The sequence below is a fragment of the Petromyzon marinus genome, chromosome 36 (assembly GCF_048934315.1).
Source record: "Petromyzon marinus isolate PM22_M1 ecotype Great Lakes invasive population chromosome 36, UKy_Petmar_22M1.pri1.0, whole genome shotgun sequence".
Taxonomy (NCBI): Eukaryota; Metazoa; Chordata; class Hyperoartia; order Petromyzontiformes; family Petromyzontidae; genus Petromyzon; species Petromyzon marinus.
This window is the reverse complement of record NC_133702.1, coordinates 467,277-489,240: the sequence shown is the minus strand read 5'-3', so window position 1 is coordinate 489,240 and position 21,964 is coordinate 467,277. Positions and strand designations below refer to the sequence as shown.

The following is a 21,964-nucleotide window of genomic DNA, read 5'->3' as shown; positions in this document are numbered from 1 at the left end:
TCCAAAATTAGGGCCCAACATTAATAATAATAATTAATAAGTCATTAATAATTAATAAGTCATCAAAACACCGGTAATCAGGGACTTCACTAATTACAGCCATGCCCTCTTTCACAACAACACCGCGTGAGGACGAGCCGGCTACGCTTTGTGTCTTTAAACTCGGCCCATCAGCAGCACCGCCAATCCACGGGATAAAGACAGCGACTATAGCCGAGTCTTTGGCTTCTCAATCGTGGGATTGTGGAGTCTCCACCATTGGGCCTGGGCTGTCCATATCCCAGGTGTTTATTTTATGTTCTCACTGGAATTTCATCGGAAGATTGTAAGAATCAAGTTGGCCTGAGCTAAGCTTGAGACGTTTCTTCTGCTTGCGAAGAGCGCCCTGTGGCGTGGCCATCTGTGTCTCAGTGGAGACACAGAAACGACTCCCAATTTCAAAAGCGAGCGGCTCTCGATACTCGACCGCTCTACCAGTCAGGAAATTAAGAATCATTTAGAGGATTATGTGATGTGGTTCATAAGAGGTCAACATAATGAAGGGGGAGGAAAATAAATAAATTGCAAGTTTCACCGAATACATTTTTGGTAAATTTGGCCACTTTGCTGAACAGCTTTAGCATTTACAATCGCCAATTTGCGGGCTCGGGATCAAAATCACACAACGGATAGGCGTGGCCTCCCATTGGTGATGTAACGAGGGTTGCCACCGGTCCGGGGATTGGGATTTGAGAAATTAAGTGGTCTTTTAGTTCATTGCCAGATTTGTTAAAAAGAGGTGAGACTTGGCTCCAACAAAATCAAGTGGTCACGAAGCATTTCGGTGGGGGGCCCAGGCGATTATAGGGAGAGAGAGGGACACCTGATGAGGTGAGGGGCTCGAGTGGGACAGAGGGATGAGTGGGACAGAGGGATGAGTGGGACAGAGGGATGAGTTGGACAGAGGGACGGGGAGGCCCGGTGGGGAAGCCAGCGGCGCATTCAGGAGTCCGTACCAGCCACAGACACGGAGGAGATTTGCATTGTTGGCAAGAACCAGAGGCAACAAAACACAGCAGAACCACCACCTTTATTAATCCACGTGTAACATTCACTGTACCGAGTAAATCTTGAATCAAACTTGCAGCATATTTTTTTTTAGTTTTATTACGGTGCAAAAACTACCAAGCGTGTTGACGATTGGTGGGATATCGGTCAATGCTAAACTCAAACATCAAATGCATTTAGAGCTTTTATCCCAGCGTTCCGCGGTAGAGCAGCTCGCAGAGCCTGAGCGCACAACACCAAGTCAGAGCACCAAGCCAGCACCACTAAATCTGGGACTACATTTGAGTTTCAGCTATGATTAAACTGAGTTCTCTCGTAGCAAGTTGATGGTCTCAGTCCAGTCAATATCAAATAATTTTTTTGGATATAATTCCAGTTCTCCAGCTCTAAAAATCTAGATTGAAATGCAACGGATGCTCTACGCAGCGCATGTACCGTATAAACATTTTTACCTTGTGTGTAGGAGTTGAGTAGTTCCGACAAGCCATTTGACATGTGCTGGTGCAAGGCTCACCGTGACGCTATCAAAATATGTTGTTTCTTTCTCATGACATCTTGATATTGACAGCACCATTCAAATGTAACAAAAAATGAAAGCCAAAGTGACTTATCGTCTCACAGGGCTATTAGCAGGTTACAATGGGCTCTAGGAAAACAAGATTGTTTTAAGGCATTTGACTCATCCACAGTTTGAGTCGTATTCATACAGTTTAAGGACGACACGTATGCCTGCAGGAGTGGTATTGTAGCATGTGTTCGTGTGTATGGGAGTGGAGTGCATCATGGCTTCAGCTGTGTGAGGATGGCCTCTATCTGCTGGGCGACGCTGGCCCTGGCGGTTCCCCCTGGAGCCGAGTACTGCTCCACACTGCTCTCGTAGTCCCACACTGCGCACACGTCACTGCCAAACAAGGGGCTGCACGCAAACAAAATGCACACACACACCACACGTACACGCATCCAACACACACCTCTGTTTATTAATGATAGTCAAGTCGAATAGCACACATCAAGTCGAATACCACGCTTCTGTCTCAAAATTTGTGTTACTTTGAGACGGCTGTAAATTCTGGTTGCAGCCCAATTTATCTGGGTTGATTTCACTTCTATGGCTGGCATAAATTTCCCATATTAGAATTCATACTGAGCCGAAATATGCCACCTAACAAATAACAATCACACATGTTGTAGACGACGGGAAGATTCCATTCAACATTAACAGTTACTTTCGTAGCAATGCAGTCTTGACGTTTTACTCGCAGGTAATTCTGGGAAGGTCTTACTCGGATGTACTCTGCGAGAGACAAGTGCTACTTACGTGTTCACTAGACGGACTCAGCAAATCATGGAAACGCCACTTTATTTTAACCAGGATTGATTTCTCTAAGAACTCGAGTTCAACTTAAGTTCGGGGAGAAAGCAGGCCAACTCAAGTTCGAATCGAATGAGGCGGCGGTCCCATGAACAGGTTAAAGGGTCACCTTGCTACAAATGAGCTTGAGGCTGTGTTCATCTTCAAAAGGTTTGAACTAGGTACTGATTTTGATCCGAGTCTACGTTTCTGTGTTCAAGTGCATATATTATGTGCGCGGTACGGCCTAGAGAAGAGATGGCGCTGATGTGGTACAGAAGGATGTGGAGCTGATTAGACTTTGCGATGACTGGTATCAGCGGTCTCAAGATCGGCCTCTGTGGCGACTTGTGAAGGAAGCAACTGAGCTGTTGGAGGCAGGCGCCTTCCAACAACCATAACGGATGGCAGAGGATCGACATTCACAATGAGTGGAGTGCCGGGCGGCTAACACTCAGCAAGTTGGCATAGTGGGAAGCACAGGTGGTGCATCTGCCTGTCATCTCAGTTAACCGATGGTACCTGGGTCTGTCCCGTGACCTCCTGCCAGCGAACCTTCAACACTTCACGTTATTGCCTCCAAGTCTACTAGTCTATCACGACAGTTAACCTATAACAACTTGACCTGTCCTGTGAACGCTTGCCAGTAGCTTTAAAGCGTATCTAGGATGGCACATGCACAGTGATGATGTCACAACCACTTAAGTGGCAAATGGCGGCTGTTGATGTTGTGTGCATAATGAGCGCTGTGGTGGGTCCACCTGATGGTTTGCAGCTCATCCACGGAGAGGTCCTTCAAGGAGCAGCCCTTGGCTTCAGATTCGGCCACGGCTCGTCCAGCGAGATTGTGTGCATCACGGAATGCAACCTGAGGCACACCGCGATTACAACACCACATATACATCATGATGACAACACCACACAAACACCGCGATCACAACACACTATCACATCCAGCAACACACAACACACACACAAGCGTTTAAATATTTGACCCTAACCACACCGCTACCACTACCTTCATCTCCAGGTGCACAGAGGAGGCGAACTCACCCCCTTCCGGACGAGGTAGTAGGCGAGGTCTGTGGCCAGCATATCTGGGCTGAGAGCAGCTCGCATGGCAGCTTTGTTCACCTGCCACACACACACCGAGCCTTATTCACCTGGCATACACACCCAGCCTGGAGAGCCTGTGGAGATGAGTGTTCTCAGCAATTGCCTGTTAAGACTGCAAGAGCATAAGGAGGGTTTTATTTGGGGCCAGCACCATACACGCCAGTCTTCTGCTGTATGCCCAGTCCTGATGTTCCACATCCCATGCTGACACCACCACACCGACCACACCATGTACACAGATCCTTGAAATATCAGGCAAGGCTGCGTTGGCTGGGCCATGTAGCCCGCATACCCAGCCACCGCATGCCCAAGCAGTCTCTGTTTGGCCGGACAGAGGAGGGCTAAGTGGGCCCAGAACGGGCTAGAGAAGAGTTGGGCTCATGCGGTACATAAGAACCTCGAGTTAACTGACTTTTCTGACAACTTGTACCAGCACAGCCAAAATCGGCCTCTATGGATGGGTCTCATAACAACGATGAGAGCATCAGGTGGATAGAACACAGTCCTGTAAATCGGTTCAGTAGCGAGTGCGAGTATTGCATCTGCCAGTCAGAAGGCCTGCGCCTGTCCAGTGACTCCTCTGCAAGCCTTTAGCATTCCACGTGGCACCATGTTCATCGAGTGTGTGCTGAATGGCGCTGTAGTTGTTAGTGCGTGGGCGCGCACCAAGTTACCGTGAGTGTGGATATGACGCCCGTTGCGATCTGCACCACAGCGCTCAGTGTGTCGTAGACATCAAACATTGCTTCCTTGTCCTCCTGTACGCGTTCGTCAAACACAAATACATTTTAACTCGATAATCAAACCGGATATTTCCCTGCATAAGTAACCATCGGAATTAGCATGAGACCATTTTCGGAGCCAGCCAGCTGTGGAAATCCCATATTCTGATGGCAGGAAATCCACTGTAGCCTTCTCACGGAGTAGAGCTGCTCACGACAACTGGGAGTTGCGTGGTAAATGTTTGGAGTGAGGGCGCTGGAATATAATAAAATCGGACACGAATGAAATTACTAATCAGCGATCAGCCCGACCGTGGCAATCGCACCTCCGATTGGCTACGTACAGTGTGAAACAAGTTTGACATTCATACAAAGTAGGCGTGGTGTTGCCCGTCGGGGCGTGCCACAGAATCAGAATCTTTATTGACACTGGAAAAATCTGATGAGCTATAAAACTCTTTTTCACATATGTCCAGTAGGGGGGGGGAGGTAAGAACGTTACAATAAACAGTACAAAAGCACGTGATAGTAGTGCACAGTACAAGAAAGGTAAACAAATCACCCAAACACAAACGAATAAAACTAAACCATCCGTCGAGGTATCTGTTGTATTCATGCTGGTCAAAGTCGATCCGACAGCTACGTTAGAGTATCAACTCATCGAGCGATAATCACTGTGTCAATTTATTGACAAGCAATCCATGGATCAAGTAATCCCATTGGTTAGTACAGCGTAATGTGAAACGCCCCTTTTTATGACTGGCCAATATCTGCGTGATCGGCGATTCGCTCGCAGTCCAATTCTATGACGTGACAGTCCACGGCATGCTCGAGAAGCCGCGATGGAGGCGGACGCAGCACGGGTCGGTGATGACGCGGCCCCGGCCGCTGGCGGCGCAGTAGACAGCCCCGGTGCACACGCAACACACGGACTGGCCGTGCCGTGGACTGCGGTGACGGGCGACACTGTAGTTCTGTGTGCTTGATGGTGATAAAGTTTATGACAGCTGCGTAGATTGTATTGATGATTATGAGTGTTATGCCAATGATGGTGAGAATGATAATGGCGGTGATGATGTCTCACCTGCAAGTCCTTGTTGTACGCGGTGGGCAGCCCCTTCATGGTCATCATCAACCCAGCGCACTGTTGAAAAACAAAGACAAATAACTCCTGTTATACTTATGGACCATCGCGCAAGTCCTTTCGCGAGCATGGCACAAAAGGGTGCAGTGTGGGTAGCACCACACCTGGCCACCTTTGATTTCTAAGCGCTGTAGTTGTCCACAAACTGCAGGATTAATTTAGGCTGAGTTGACCGATGGGATTACAGGCTGAGTTTAGATACAAAGTACCTATGATTTTGAGTATCATGGCCAGGAATGTATTTACGTAGCCAACCGTGCTAATCAGAGGAATGGAACCTTTGTGGAATCAAAGCAAAGTGTGCTGCTAATCATTACAATGCCACTCTACACATACATACACACACGCGCACACCACAGTAATAAAGGCAGTGACCCCCCAATCAGCCTGGTGGGGACTGGTGGTTCAGGAGCTGTTGGCATCTATCCATCGTTGTCAGCTCCGAGTCCGGAGCTTGGCACTCTCTTCGTGCGAGCTCTGCGATGCTCTCCAGGCTGTACTGGATCTACTCCTCGATATTATCGCCCCCCACCACATTCATCTTTGTCGTCCCCTTCTCCTTCTGACGTCTATATCCCCAAGGAGGTGGCGGGGCAGGAGAGTTCCCTGTGATCCCTGCACCGCACGGTGCGTTCATCCCTCTTCTTGTCCATCCTCTTGTCAACATTAAACACCAAATATCAAACGCTTATATCCGTGCCGTTTCATCAACCAAGTCTGGCATCTGCGGTTTGCACTGGCTGATGACGGCTGCCTTTGCCATTGTAATGTTTTTCTTGATCTCCTCTTGGCCACTTTCCCTTCTCATCGATCACTTCCCCCGGCTTTGGGAAGGAGTCAATCTTGTCCCCAATGATGCTGAACTTACAGGGGTCTCTAGTGTCCAGCTCGGCCACTTGCCATTAGAAACCAAACACCAAGGGTGACGTGCGACGAGGTGAGAGCGAACAACGAGGCGTGAACAAGCGACGAGGAGGGGTTACCCTGCCAAAGACAGTGCCAGTCTTGCCCCGGATGAGCTCCAGGCTGTCTGGGTTCCTCTTCTGGGGCATGAGGCTGCTGCCCGTGCTGGAGCGAGGGGTGGGGTTAGGGGCAGGGTCACACACACTCACAACACCGACATAGATCCTAACACCATCATCATCGCACACCTCCCACCACCACTATCAGAACAATAACTGCCATTCGCCGCCAAAATGGCGATGACGTCACAATGGTGCTTGTGCCAGACCACGTGAAGTGATGAAGGTGCGCTGGCAAATCACTTGACAGACCCAAGTGTTTCGCAAGAATAGAGAAGGGGGGGGGCATTAGTGTGGCCGATAAGAGACGGAGCTTTGTATGGAATTTGAAAGAGAAATAAACATTTTTTTTAAACGTTTGGATAGCTACCAACTTAGTGCTGTGTGGAAGCAAATAATCAAAGAATACACTGTTTAAATGCATGCTTATACAGGCCACCATACATCAATAGATGACACTCTACCGATTCCCAGTGAGACCTCCACTACCAAAATAGTCACTCATGAGGATACTGCCCAGGTATGGGAACTCCTCCACTCTATTCACAGCTGTCCCATTCCTCACGAGGAGTGGAGGGGGTGGAATGTTTCATGACACATGTGCTTTAGTTTTGTTGGGCTGATAGTCAGGCCCCATCTCTTAGTAGCACAGCTTCAGGTTCAGTAGTAGTATCATGCTTAGTACCACCATCACACACCTCCTATGTTTACACATCGAAACAGGTACTAATTTGAGGCTGAGTCGACCTAGGGGATGCCCAGAACCGGTTCAAATAATCGTTACTGATGTTGGCCAAGTTCGTGGCGCGACGTGCTAACCGCTGCACTCCCGCACCGCACACACCTCCCACCACCATCACCGTGCGGTGCGTCTGCATGTGTGTGGTCACCTGTACGCATCCGAAAGGCTGACGAAGCCGAACTCCTTGCTGCTGTAGAGCACCAGGTCCTCCGCCATTCGGCTCAAGTGCGTCATGGTGAGGGACGCCGCAAACAGGAACTCGGCTACACGTGGCACCATCACCACGTCACAACACCACCACCACCACGTCACAAACCACAACACCACCACATCATAAACCACAACACCATCACCATGTCACAAACCAAAACACCACCACTACCACGTCACAAACCACAACACGATCACCATTAATACACCACCAGGTCACACATCACATCACCATCGACAACATTGCCATGTCACATATATTGTTACACAGCCATCCTTCCAATCCAGCAGAGCCCTTTTGCAAGGAAAGCAGCTGTGATGATTTTCCCGCAGAGGAACCAGGACATAGCCAGCACCTCTCTCCCTCTGAGCGCTTCGCTGAGGACAGCAAACACGCCCAGCGCTTCAGCCGGTCTCGGGCCTAGGATGGCCCTTAGCTCCTCCTCAACTGAGGATGCCAATGAGCCAGTCGCAGAATAATTGGGCAAGCGGTGTTAATGAACACTCGTTATGCGACCAGCCACATGCACGCGCGCACCGGCCCACTCACCTATGAAGTCTCTGTCGCTTGTGGCGTCCATGCTGTTGAGGCTGATCGAATCAAAGTTCAGTTCTGTAAGAGGATTGGCACGTTAGCTGTGCACATGGGCCTACCATGATCAACGTGTGAACATTAACACTCTTATTACTACCAAGAGTGGTCCTTCCACAAGCACGTGTGAGTAATGCAGAATTGATTCCGTGTAATAGGTGTCTATTTGGTGTTTGAACATATTAACACCTCCTGTATTTATTGCCAGAAAGAAGAAATATTTTTTTCTTTTTTATCATCTTGATGCTGGCAAAAAGGACCCCCTAAACAATGATAATGCAGTGTGTCAATGTAGGTATAATCCATTATTAAAGAACTGGAATGAACACAGCAGCCAACTTGTGTGGCCTACAAAAAATGGCTGCTGCAGCAAGTTGAACAGTTTCTCTCAACGTGGAGTTGTCCTGCCGACGTGTGATGTGACGTGGTTATGCCCTGTATTCTGTTCACCACAATCTGGGTGGTGTTTTGCAAAACAAATCTGGGGAGTTGTTGTTCCACTAGGATTACACTTTAAAACTTTTCATACAAGACTACAACATTTGCCCGGCTTACAACAGGTGCGAGTGTGAGTGACATGCACACCGAATGTGGTGTACGTGCATACAGCATGCTCTCTGCCACGTACCCTTGCGCAAGACCTCTCGGTCAATGTTCAACGGGTTTCCGGCTATGGCTCCACTGCGTGAGCACGCACACACACAGACAACAACAACAACCGCGATTCGCCACTAAGTGGCGGTGACATCACCACGACGCTTGTGCCAGGCCATGTGCACTTAGAGGCCACGTGAAGTGTCGAACACCCGCTAGCAGGAGGTCACGGGGCAGACCCAGGTGCTACGGGTCGACTGACGGAGACGACCGAGATGACTGGCTGATGCACCACCTGTGCCCCCTACTAAGTCAACTTGCTGTGCTTTAGCCACCCGGTGCTCCGCTCGTTGTTGTGAGCGTCGCTCCTCCGCCCTCCATTGTTGTTGGAGGGCGACTGCCTCCAACTGCCCAGTAGCATCCTTCACGAGCCTCCTCCACAGAGGCCGATCTTGACACCGCTGGTACCAGTCATCGGCAAGTCCACTCAGCTCCACGTCCTCCTGTACCACATCACTCCATCTCTTCTCTAGCCCGTGCCGCGCCCGTTCAGCCCCCTCGATCCGGCCGAACAAAAACTGTTTAGGCATGCGGTGGCTGGGCATGTGGGCTACGTGGCCCAGCCAACGCAGCCTTGCCTGCCGGAGGAGCTCACACACGCACACACACATACGCATACGCACACACAGACAAAGACGTTCCATTCATCCTGGACAGACTGAGGGCGTCACCGTTACCGAGCGTCCATTGACTGAGGGTTGTGTCCCCAGTGCAGATGCAGGGACCACACCAGGTTCTTATTTCAGGCTAGGTCAGCCTCGGGGAGGACCAGGCCCCATGGGGTAGATTTCAGACAGAATTCAAATATCAAACTGGGCCACCATAGTCAGACTGTGAATGAGATCTGCCCATTGGGTCACTGTAGAGAATGTGAATGAGACCCATCATACAGTCACTGTAGAGAATGTGAATGAGACCCGTCACACATAGAGTCACTGTAGAGAATGTGAATGAGACCCGTCACACATACAGTCACTGTAGAGAATGTGAATGAGACCCCTCACACACACAGTCACAGTAAAGAATGTGAATGAGACCCGTCACACATACAGTCACTGTAGAGAATGTGAATGAGACCCCTCACACACACAGTCACTGTAGAGAATGTGAATGAGACCCGTCACACATAGAGTCACTGTAGAGAATGTGAATGAGACCCGTCACACATACAGTCACTGTAGAGAATGTGAATGAGACCCCTCACACACACAGTCACTGTAGAGAATGTGAATGAGACCCGTCACACATACAGTCACTGTAGAGAATGTGAATGAGACCCGTCACACATAGAGTCACTGTAGAGAATGCGAATGAGACCCGTCACACATACAGTCACTGTAGAGAATGTGAATGAGACCCCTCACACACAGTCACTGTAGAGAATGTGAATGAGACCTGTCACACATATAGTCACTGTAAAGAATGTGAATGAGACCCGTTACACATAGAGTCACTGTAGAGAATGTGAATGAGACCTGTCACACATACAGTCACTGTAAAGAATGTGAATGAGACCCGTTACACATAGAGTCACTGTAGAGAATGTGAATGAGACCTGTCACACATACAGTCACTGTAGAGAATGTGAATGAGACCCGTCACACACACAGTCACTGTAGAGAATGTGAATGAGACCTGTCTCATATAGTCACTGTAGATAATGTAAATGCTCTGTCTGCCATGTGGAGTCACCTGCCCAGAGGCAGGACGTTGGTGCGGGCGCGTGCCTGGGCAAGCCGCTCTGCATCCCTCAGCAGTGCCGTGGCGTGGCTGGAACAAAGCCCAGATTACGATAAGCACCATGCCACCATCGCATCGACACATCAACAAATCGTCACGTCTACACATCATCACAAGCGGGTTCACCACCAGGCCGGGTGTGGCCACCGCTCCACCACATCCACCTCACAGCGACGGATGACCTGTTGCACTGTAATCCGGTCACCTGAGCAGCCAGTGGCTCCACCGGATTGGCTGCGCTCGCTGCAGGTGCGTGTACCCAGGGCAGAGGACGTCCATCTCCCTGTGGCAACACGAGACAGCACAGCAACGAAGCACACAGCACAACACGGCGTCCACACCACACTCCACCGCTCACTCATTCAGCCTTTCACTCTCCCACCCACTCACCCATCAATACACCTACACACTCCACTCGACCACACACTCATTCATTTTCTCACTTACTCCCCCACCCTTTCACTCCCTCACCCACTCACCCACGCACCTACCAGTCCACCCAGTGACTCCACCACTAGCAAGTAAGAATGCAGGTGAGCCTGTAAGTGAGGTGCAGGGGCCGCGTGCAACGGGGTGCAGGGCGTACGCGTGGGCGCGCTGAGCGATGGAACGCACGAGCGTGTGCAGCAGAGCGAGGAGGTGGGAGAGTGACTCCCGCAGCCAGATCCTCACGTCCGTCACCACCTGCAGGGGAAACGTGCGGAGAGGCCGGGCCGTGGCTCGTGGGCCGTCACGCTCGCGGGGAGTGGGACGCACGCCCGCTGCACGGTCGCCATATTAAGTCCCTTCCACTATTTGAGTCCCATTTAAAATGTTTGTTGTTTTCTTTGGCCTTGAATTGAGTTGACCTTGGTTTGCGTGCGCTATGTATGTTGCGAGGTACAATATTCTTTCTTTGTTTATGTAATGTTTTTGTCTTGTACACCGTTGTGGGATGCAGTTTTGCATGAACAAGCGCGATATGAAAATTAATGTAATAATTATTGTTATAAGTCTAATGGGTTCTCCCTGCGCAGGTTTAAATCTTGGCGGCTATGGAATATTGATATTTGCTCCATTGTTGTACCATTTTTTATGCTATTTTATGATTTTGGTGACCCAGGTCAGTCTTGCAAATGAGACTTTATCCTGGTCCTGTTGAGTTCTCATCTGGTTGGACAAACCCAACTTGAAAACCCGAACATGAGCAGGGGTGGTACCCATCTCTGTGCCGTACGCGAGGCTTAATCTCTGTGCCGTACGTGAACGTTACTGAGCGTGCGGGTTACTGACTGAGTGAGTGAATACGTGTGTGGGTGTAAGAGAATACGTGTGTGGGTGTAAGTGAATACGTGTGTGGGTGTCAGTGAATGCGTGTGTGGGTGTAAGTGAATACGTGTGTGGGTGTCAGTGAATGCGTGTGTGGGTGTAAGTGAATGCGTGTTTGGGTGTAAGTGAATACGTGTGTGGATGTAAGTGAATACGTGTGTGGGTGTAAGTGAATGCGTGTGTGGGTGTAAGTGAATACGTGTGTGGGTGTAAGTGAATACGTGTGTGGGTGTAAGTGAATGCGTGTGTGGGTGTAAGTGAATGCGTGTGTGGGTGTAAGTGAATGCGTGTGCGGGTGTAAGTGAATGTGTGTGCGGGTGTAAGTGAATACGTGTGCGGGTGTAAGTGAATGTGTGTGCGGGTGTAAGTGAATGCGTGTGTGGGTGTAAGTGAATACGTGTGTGGGTGTAAGTGAATGCGTGTGTGGGTGTAAGTGAATGCGTGTGTGGGTGTAAGTGAATACGTGTGTGGGTGTAAGTGAATGCGTGTGTGGGTGTCAGTGAATACGTGTGTGCGTGAATGCGTGAGTGTGTAAATCACGAGACCTGGTCATTTCGGCTCCGTCCCGTGTGCAGTTTCCCTCCGGCTTCTCCAATCAGCTCCTGCAGTCCCCATCATCGCAAATTACGACCAGCACCACCTTCACCATCATCAACACCATCACTACCATCGGCATTAGAATCACCGCTGGATGTCTCTGCACTGTGGCTGTAAGCCGAGTGCTGGGTGGGGGTTTTCTGGGGTTTCGGAGGGCTCCAGGGCTCTGCCACTGCGCCAGCTGCCCATGTAACATCACTCCACACGGCCATCATGACAACTGACCGATTACCATTTGGACTCCAGATTAAATCCATTACCTACGAATGAAGTCGCTTCGCGTGCTGCTGTTCCATGGTTTCAAGAATCAGTACTGAAGGTTGCGTGTGATGTGTGCACGGTACTTGCACTCATTCATCGGGAGGGTGCATTCTGAAAAGCAATTAGTCTTTGGTTCTAATTAACTTTACGGTTTGTAAGTAATAACAATACAATTTTGATTTACATAGCATTTAAATACAACGAAATCTCGAAATGTATCGTAACGCAATGGTGAATTTGGTATTTTCACGGGAAAAAACAGGCATTGGAGTGCTAACCAGGGGTGCCACCCAGGGGTGCCACTCCAGCTGGTGGGACACCGTAGAAGTGCACCTTGAAGGACAAGTTACAACCCTGCAACAGCTTTGGATCTGACGGAAAGAAGCACTCGAGCTGTGGTGGCAGCAATGGCAATAAAATAAATGAAAACCTCCTTATGGTAATCTGATTACCATACTGCTCGTACGATGACTCTGATGTCATCCAGAAAAAAATAGTAATATACTGGATGACCGGCACTTGCCTCTAATAATCTGGATGACCAATGAGCTACACCCACTGTCTTCTCGTAAGTGCGCTCACGTCTGTGTCTGTGTGTCTGTGCGTCTGTGTGTCTGTGTGTCTGTGCGTCTGTGTGTCTGTGCGTATGTGTTTCTGTGCGTCTGTGTGCCTGTGCGTCTGTGTGTCTGTGCGTCTGTGTTTCTGTGCGTCTGTGTGCCTGTGCGTCTGTGTGTCTGTGCGTCTTTGTTTCTGTGCGTCTGTGTGTCTGTGCGTCTGTGTGCCTGTGCGTCTGTGTGCCTGTGCGTCTGTGTGCGTTACCTTGAGGCGCCTCTCGTTAGCCGTGTGGATGTCTTCGTCGTTCTCTTTGACCTCAAACTTTCCCTGCTCCCACTCCTTCTCGATCTGCAACATGCATGCACGCACGCACCAGCTTCATTCACGCTCACTCCAGCGCCTACAAACCAACGCACGATCAATGCTCACGGTCACACAAGAAAACCTCACTGCTCAAGCGCGGTGCTCGTCTCCGTTGGTGGCCATGAGCCAGTGGGGGAAATTCCACGTTCCTATGATGAGGTACTCCTTTTATGGACCCTGAAGGAATGATGGGCTGAGTCACCCTCTGACCATCATGTGAACTTCAAATTTTCCAGATTACCCACAGCACATCGCGTGAGCAAACTCCCGAATAGTGCGCATGTCTGTGCGTCTTTACACGAGCGCATGCAAGAGGTCACGCCTCTCTTTGACAACAGCGCTGCTTTGGTTTCGCATGGAGAGGTGGAGTATGCGCAGCACGAGGGGCGCACTACGCTACGGGGAGTGGAGGAGCAAAGTCCCCTTGGGGCATGTGGAGTCTCGAGTCACTGGCGCCGCTTGGCTGTGAAATTCCACAGGCAGCGTCCATTGCTCAGTGGTGTACAAGAGACCCCGCATGCGCATTGCACGTGTGGGCAGCCTTGTGGCACTGTGGCAGAGCGCTCGACTCACGATCCAAAGTTTACGACCGTTAAACACCAAGTTTGTTAGTTGTGCAATATTCCTTAAGAACCGTGTACAGGCGACCCCCACACCTACGACCTAACTGGTTCCTGAACGACGGCCGCAAGTGGAGCCGTCGTAAGTCGAATCCTCATTTCCCATAGGCGCAATGTAATACATTGGGGTTCCGTTCCTGTGTATAATGAGTAGTGTGTGTGTCTGTGTATAATGAGTGGTGTGTGTGTCTGTATATAATGAGTGGTGTGTGTCTGTGTATAATGAGTGGTGTGTGCGTCTGTGTATAATGAGTGGTGTGTGTGTGTCTGTGTATAATGAGTGGTGTGTGTGTGTATAATGAGTGGTGTGTCTGTGTATAATGAGTGGTGTGTCTGTGTATAATGAGTGGTGTGTGTGTCTTGTATAATGAGTGGTGTGTGTGTCTGTCAATACTGAGTTGTGTGTCTGTGTATAATGAGTGGTGTGTGTGTCTGTGTATAATGAGTGGTGTGTGTGTGTGTATATAATGAGTAGAGTGTGTGTGCCTGTGTATAATGAGTGGTGTGTGTGTCTGTGTATAATGAGTGGTGTGTGTGTGTGTGTATAATGAGTGGTGTGTGTGTCTGTGTATAATGAGTAGTGTGTGTATGTCTGTGTATAATGAGTGGTGTGTGTGTGTGTTTGTGTATAATGAGTGGTGTGTGTGTGTCTGTGTATAATGAGTGGCGTGTCTGTGTATAATGAGTGGTGTGTGTGTCTTGTATAATGAGTGGTGTGTGTGTCTGTCAATAATGAGTTGTGTGTCTGTGTATAATGAGTGGTGTGTGTGTCTGTGTATAATGAGTGGTGTGTGTGTGTATATAATGAGTAGAGTGTGTGTGTCTGTGTATAATGAGTGGTGTGTGTGTGTGTCTGTGTATAATGAGTGGTGTGTGTGTATAATGATTGGTGTGTGTGTCTGTGTATAATGAGTGGTGTGTGTGTGTAATGAGTGGTGTGTCTGTGTATAATGAGTGGTGTGTGTGTCTTGTATAATGAGTGGTGTGTGTCTGTCAATAATGAGTTGTGTGTCTGGGTATAATGAGTGGTGTGTGTGTCTGTGTATAATGAGTGGTGTGTGTGTGTGTGTATAATGAGTAGAGTGTGTGTGTCTGTGTATAATGAGTGGTGTGTGTGTCTGTGTATAATGAGTGGTGTGTGTGTGTATAATGAGTGGTGTGTGTGTCTGTGTATAATGAGTGGTGTGTGTGTGTGTAATGAGTGGTGTGTGTGTGTGTCTGTGTATAATGAGCAGTGTGTGTCTGTGTATAGAGTGGTGTGTGTGTGTATATAATGAGTAGTGTGTGTGTCTGTGTATAATGAGTGGTGTGTGTGTGTCTGTGAACCTGTGTGAGTGCGACGCGAATGGCCTGGGCCTCGGCTTGGGTTAAGATGCCCGTGAGGCTCAGCGCGAGGGCGTAGGCCGAGCTGCCTTGCAGGTCCGCATGCCACATACGGCGATCGACGCCCAGCGAGGCGTTGAACCGAGACATCAAGGGGTCCGTGGCTCCTACAAAGCGGCCACCCCACAGCTTACCAGCCTGGGACACGCACACACACACCACCAACATCACGTGAAGCCTCATAGAGCAAAAGAGTTGCATTAGCACTGTTCTGCACTGTTCCTCGAGCCCTTTGGTTCCCCTGTACATTCGACATCACACCAGCTACTCGTTCATAGCCAAGTCAACCCACGAAAGGCTCAGAGACAACGTAAACAGCAATGATCATGCCGATGAATCTCACCATCTTATCAATGGACTTACACCTGCCGACCTCTCACCACTCACACCAGTCTACTCTCCTCCACATACTCCCTTGGCTAAGTCATCAGTCTGGAACACCCTTCCCCCAGCCATTTGGACTTTTCTCTCTCTCTCTGTCCTTTTTCAAGTCCGGGCTCAAAACCTTCATTATTTCCTACAATTCATAAAATTAACATATAAATAAAACCCTTCCCCCATGTTGCCCAATTTCCACTGTTTTGAACAGGGAGATTTGATTCCCTTTAAGACGCTCCGTCAGATTGACTGGGTCTTGGGACGGTAGATTTGACCTAAGTTAGACAATAGAGACTCTACTGGGGTCTTTAGTCAACAGCCGTATACAGCAGCTTATGTTCCATCTCCATATATATAAAAAAGAGAAATTTGTGAATTTGTGTCTGTTGAAAATGTTTAGCATATTTTCCGACATGCAACACACTTTAAATTTGGCATGTGGGTAGTTTCCAGACGGTACACAATGCAAAAAGTATAAAAATAGACTTTTGTATCTTTTTTTGGGGGGGGGGGGGGCGCAATTATGGATATATTTTGCACGGCAAGTGAGCTGTGACGTCACATCTGTGATGTCACCCGCATGCGGAAGCGTCACGGAGTGTGCCTGCAGACGTCACGCACCCCCCCCCAACCCTCCGTGAGTAAAGTGCCATACAAATGTGTTGCAGGTTTAAGGCGTTCTTCGCGCAGCATTGCTTTATTATTTGAGTCGTTTACTGCCGTACGCACGCTGAAAGTTGTGTGTGTCTGAAGAGTAACTGTGTGGAGTGTGAACATCGCCACTGGGGAGACAAAGGCGGCCGGGCGTCGTGAATACAAGTCCCGGGCGAAGCTGGATAGTAAAGCTAGTAAAAAATAAAACGTCCCCTCTCTACACACGCGCACGAACGTAAACACACACACACAGCATCACTCACCTCTGTGCTGCCCGATGTCTCGGACATTTTCAGCAGCAGGTATCTGTAAAGACAAATGTAATGGTGTCAGGGACACGGGCCCGCATTCGCTGTTCTGTCGTAACATAATCCAGCAGATTATCTTTCTTGGGCCCGGTGTGCATCCATGATGTGTGGATGCACTGACGAGGTTGGGAGAGCGTGTTGGTTACTCCAAGGCCGTAAAATGCACACACGTTTAGGAACCTTTAACTGTTATTGTTTTACGTTTAAAACAGGTCCCTGCAGGGTGGGCTGGTAGGACAAGTCTCTGCGCTGTCTATTGCTGATTTTACACCCAACAGCACGAGATTTCACTTCGTTAAAGTATTGAAAGGGGACGGACGGACACATTAAGCTATTGCAGGCTGGTACACTCAGTTTACAACTTCGTTCCTACCAGTATTATTTCGTACGTAGCCAACCGTGCTAATCGAATGAGGGAGATGATTCCAATGAAACCAGCACAGGTGCCTGCGTCATTACCCACTCAGGCGTCAAGTCGCCCAACAGGAGGAACCTCGATCCCTTTGGGCCACTTTCGCCAGCATCTGGGACAGTTCGCCCTCCTGTAATATTCAACTTCGGTGGGAGTGCCAGCCATCACCACCATTCTCGCCTTCCGTTGAAGGCTTGCACGGAACGCCAGGGGGTGGGTGGCTCGTACCACGCCCGACCGCCTTTGTCTCCCCAGTGGCGATGTTTACTACACACCGCACCGGGTACTCGTTTGAGGCTGAGTCGACCTAGGGGAGACTCAGGACCCGTTCAAACAATCGTCACTGGTGTTGGCCATGAGCCGGAATCGAACTCGGTCGCCGGGTTTGTAGAGCTAACCACTACACTGCCGAGGTATGGGGCCGTCCATAAATGACGTCACGCGATTTGGGCCGATGTTTTTTACCCCCCCTCGTCACACGGCGTCACAAAAAGTCAGACCCCCCTCAAATATGCACCCCCCCCCCCAAAACCATATTTCCATTTTGAAAATAAAACATGCTTCAAATCACTTTAAACTATTGTCATTGTAGTGCGTGTTTAATGTGGTGCTGCACTCTGATGTTGTAGGAGAAAACACGTACTAAAAATGTGGCGTTGGAAAGCTGAAATTTTGCATAAAATTCAAAGTCTAACTAAAACTGCAGATGTTCAGAATATTATATTGAAATTCTCTTATAATTATAAAATATTAAAAGTAATTATAACTATAAAAAAATACTTGAAATTTTGTAGTAGAACGAAGCAAAATGGAGAGTACAATTATAACAATCACATTCATTCCACATAATGAAAGCCCTGGTAGAATCATTACAATCTAAATGTTTCATAACTAAATGTATGCTTCTCCATTCTCCCATGGAGAAGCAAAATGCTCCTTCATGGAATAAATAAAAGGTGACCTTAGTAAATTTAAATAATCAAATAGTTAATAATGAAAATTAATCAAAATGAGTGTTGTTATAACAATTCTATTTAATCAAGTAGAACGTGTTTATATGTATTTAAAGTTGCGCATTTTTATGTGATGTGTTGTTTATATGTATTTAAAGTTGCGCATTTTTATGTGATGTGTTGTTTATATTTATTTAAAGTTGTGCGTTTTGATGTGACGTCACATTTCTCAAATCCCTCCTCCCCCCTCGTCACACGTCACAAATGTCTGACCCCCCTCCCCCCCCTAGGTGCGTGACGTCATTTATGGACGGCCCCTATGACTGTACAACACACGCTCACCCCCAAAACTCACATGCACCCCCAACAACAGCAGCCACCATTCGCCACTAAGTGGCGGTGACGTAACCACGGCGCCTGTGCCAGGCGAGGTGCACTTTGAGACCACGTGAAGTGTCGAAAGCTCGTTGACAGGTTACGGGACAGACCCAGGTGCCATGGGTTGACTGACATGACTGGCAGATGCACCAGCTGTGCCTCCTGCTGTGCCATCACTCACACCCACCCCCATCACTCACCCCTACCACTCACTCGCTCCCATCACTCACACTCACCCCCATCACTCACACTCACCCCCATCACTCACCCTATCACTCGCTCCCATCACTCACACCCACCCCCATCACTCACCCCTACCACTCACTCGCTCCCATCACTCACCCCTACCATTCACTCGCTCCCATCACTCACACTTACCCCCATCACTCACCCTATCACTCGCTCCCATCACTCACACCCACCCCCATCACTCACCCCTACCACTCACTCGCTCCCATCACTCACTCGCTACCATCACTCACACTCACCCCCATCACTCACACCCACCCCCATCACTCACCCCTACCACTCACTCGCTCCCATCACTCACACTCATCCCCATCACTCACCCCTACCACTCACTCGCTCCCATCACTCACACTCACCCCTATCACTCACCCCTACCACTCACTCGCTCCCATCACTCACACTCATCCCCATCACTCACCCCTATCACTCACTCGCTCCCATCACTCACACCCACCCCCATCACTCACCCCTACCACTCACTCCCATCACTCACACTCATCCCCATCACTCACCCCTATCACTCACTCGCTCCCATTACTCACACCCACCCCCATCACTCACTCGCTCCCATCACTCACTCGCTCCCATCACTCACACCCACCCCCATCACTCACCATATCACTCACTCGCTCCCATCACTCGCTCCCATCACTCACACCCACCCCCATCACTCACCCCTATCACTCACTCCCATCATTCGACCCCATCACGCACACCCCCATCACTCACTCCCATCAACTCCCATCACTCGCTCACCCCCATCACTCTCACCTGACTGTCCGCTTGAATGAGCTTCGCGTTTGGGTCACGTGGCCCTCGGGAGGCCTGGGTGGGGGGCGCGGCCCGCGCCCACTTGGTTCCCCCCACCCCCGCGTTACGTCATCACGCACAGCGAAACGGAATGACGTCAACACGTACGCAAATACAATGGCGTGGCCATACACGATGGGTGTGGGTCATACGGCACCACCGCATGGGAACGCCACACGCCCGGTCACGTGTCTCGCGTGGTATTCACACCAACATCTCGCGAGAGGTGGCGAGCCCGACTCGTCTGGTGATGCACCAATGGTTGAATCCGCTCCCGGAGTTGTGCTCGCGTCTAACCAATGCTGCTGAGATTCTGCACGCCCCAGAACGGACAGTCACGCGAAGGACCGCGTATCGTCTGCTATGCAGAGGGGGGCTCACGCCGCAACCCACTGGGGATTCCTTTGCGCGAGGTCACTAAGCCCCACCTTACGATGGGAGCCAAGTCCCAACGGCAACCGCCGCTCGCTCGCCACCAAGTGGTGGTATGTTGTTGAACTTTTTTCGCACCGTACGTAGGCAACCGCACTAATCGGAATGGTGACTTCTCTATTTTCCACACTTTGCGGTTAGCACGGTTGGCTATGTACGGTGCGAAATAAGTTCAACACATACTGTGGCGATTGTGCCAGGTTAAGTGCACTTTGAGGCCACGTGAAATGTCGGAGGTTCGCTGGTTGGGGGCCGTCCATAATGACGTCACGCGATTTTGGACCCCTCCCCTCGTCACAGGGCGTCACAAAAAGTCAGACCCCCTCTCAAATATGACGTCACAAACCTCTGCCCCCCCCCCCAAAACCATATTTCCATTTTGAAAATAAAACATGCTTCAAATCGCTTTAAACTATTGTTATTGTAGTGCGTATTTGATATGGCGCTGCACTCTGATGTTGTAGGAGAAAACATTTATTAAAACGTCTATTTAATTAAGTAGAACGTGTTGTCTATATGTATTTAAAGTTGCGCATTTTGATGTAACGTCACATTTCTCACCCCCCCCCCTCGTCACACATCGTCACAAATGTTTGACCCCCCCCCCTAGGTGCGTGACGTCATTTATGGACGGCCCCTTGGTGGTCACGGCACAAACCCAGGTGTTATGGGTTGAGAGCCGACTGGCAGGCCATGTCCAAAAACTCACAGCGCCAGTCTGGTTCACCCAGGAGGGGCACACTCAGCCCAGACTGATATTCTAATGCACACCACGAGTGTGCAAGGAAGATTCATCTCTCCCCGTGAGAATGTCGCCCTGGTCCCGATTCGACCCAGTCCTTCCCAACCTTTATGGACCTGCGGCCCAGTCAACCCTCAATGTTTCTTGGTGGACCACCATGGTCCGATACCAGCATCAGCAAAAAAATACGAATTTAAAAGTGCTCAGAAATGTCGAATTAAATGGCCATAACAATTTACTTGCCTTTTATTGGCTCACAAAACGTAAATAGATGTGCAATGGGCTGTAAAAAACTATGGTATTTGGTGAAAATAATTGTGATAATTGCAAGTTCCACAAAATCGCACGCCCTTGCAGCCTACAGGTTGGGTGGGATCCACTGCCCTACCTCAACCTTGATTTTTAGAAAACAGAGACAATGCAACGCTCTGGACGTGGATCATACATACTTGTTCAAACTACATCACTTTTGATGAATATATGGTTAATGACAACACGTACAATGCAGAGTAAACACTAAACTGTTAAAGTAGGTCTACAACAGGTCCATCTGGTTCGCCTAATTTCATTGTTATCCAGACCATACCCCCAAATAATTGAACTCGCAACCTCCAGCACGCTCTAACTGCACTTTAATTGGGCTGCTTGCTATTGTAGTGACTGGGAATGTCACTGTGTGGTGCCGGGCTTGAGAGGCCACAGTGGGATGTCTACTGTTGTGTGTACACCCCGGACACGGGGTGTAGCAGCAGCCCTAGTGGGGGCTTGGGTGAGTGCTGGTTCAGCGTGGTGGCACCACGCACAGCGTGCGGTGCGGGCTCCCGTTGAGAGAGCGAGAGTCAGCCAGCTGGGGTTACGTTGGGGGCACGATACTCTGGCTGACCCGGGGACATGTGGCCGGATGATACTGGAGGGGGGCCAATGGGTGGTCACGTGGTCCGAGAACTCTCGAGAGCCTTCGGGCAAGGGCGAGTGAGATCGAGGTGGGTGGGGCGAGAGGCAGAGCCAGCCCATATAAGAGGGGCCCCTGTGAAGGGCTCGGGGTTCTTACTGTTGGAGAGGCAGGAGATCCACGTCAAGCTTGAAGAAGCTTCCAGCCACGAGGTCCGGGACCCAGCTTGTGGTCCGGACCGGGATAGTGGAACCGTGTCTCGTTCCGCCATAGCGTGGTTACCACCCGAAGGTTTGTTTTGTTAATACCCCTGGAGTATGTTGTGCAAA

General features: G+C 49.7%; 1 protein-coding gene across 1 annotated transcript; it reads right to left on the bottom strand.

Annotated features, from left to right (window-relative positions):
* Positions 1-1,054: 1,054 nt before the first annotated feature.
* On the bottom strand, positions 1,055-20,012 carry ASL (argininosuccinate lyase). The gene is made up of 17 exons (XM_032966797.2): positions 19,531-20,012; positions 16,723-16,765; positions 15,371-15,565; positions 13,326-13,409; positions 12,194-12,250; positions 10,927-11,024; positions 10,546-10,623; positions 10,293-10,370; positions 8,575-8,627; positions 7,905-7,967; positions 7,293-7,407; positions 6,364-6,448; positions 5,321-5,380; positions 4,189-4,272; positions 3,452-3,532; positions 3,160-3,266; positions 1,055-1,963 (listed from the first exon to the last, which is right to left on the bottom strand). Exons 2-17 carry the CDS (start codon positions 16,747-16,749, stop codon positions 1,828-1,830), a joined length of 1,401 nt encoding a protein of 466 aa, XP_032822688.2. The 5' UTR covers positions 16,750-16,765; positions 19,531-20,012; the 3' UTR covers positions 1,055-1,827.
* Positions 20,013-21,964: the final 1,952 nt, after the last annotated feature.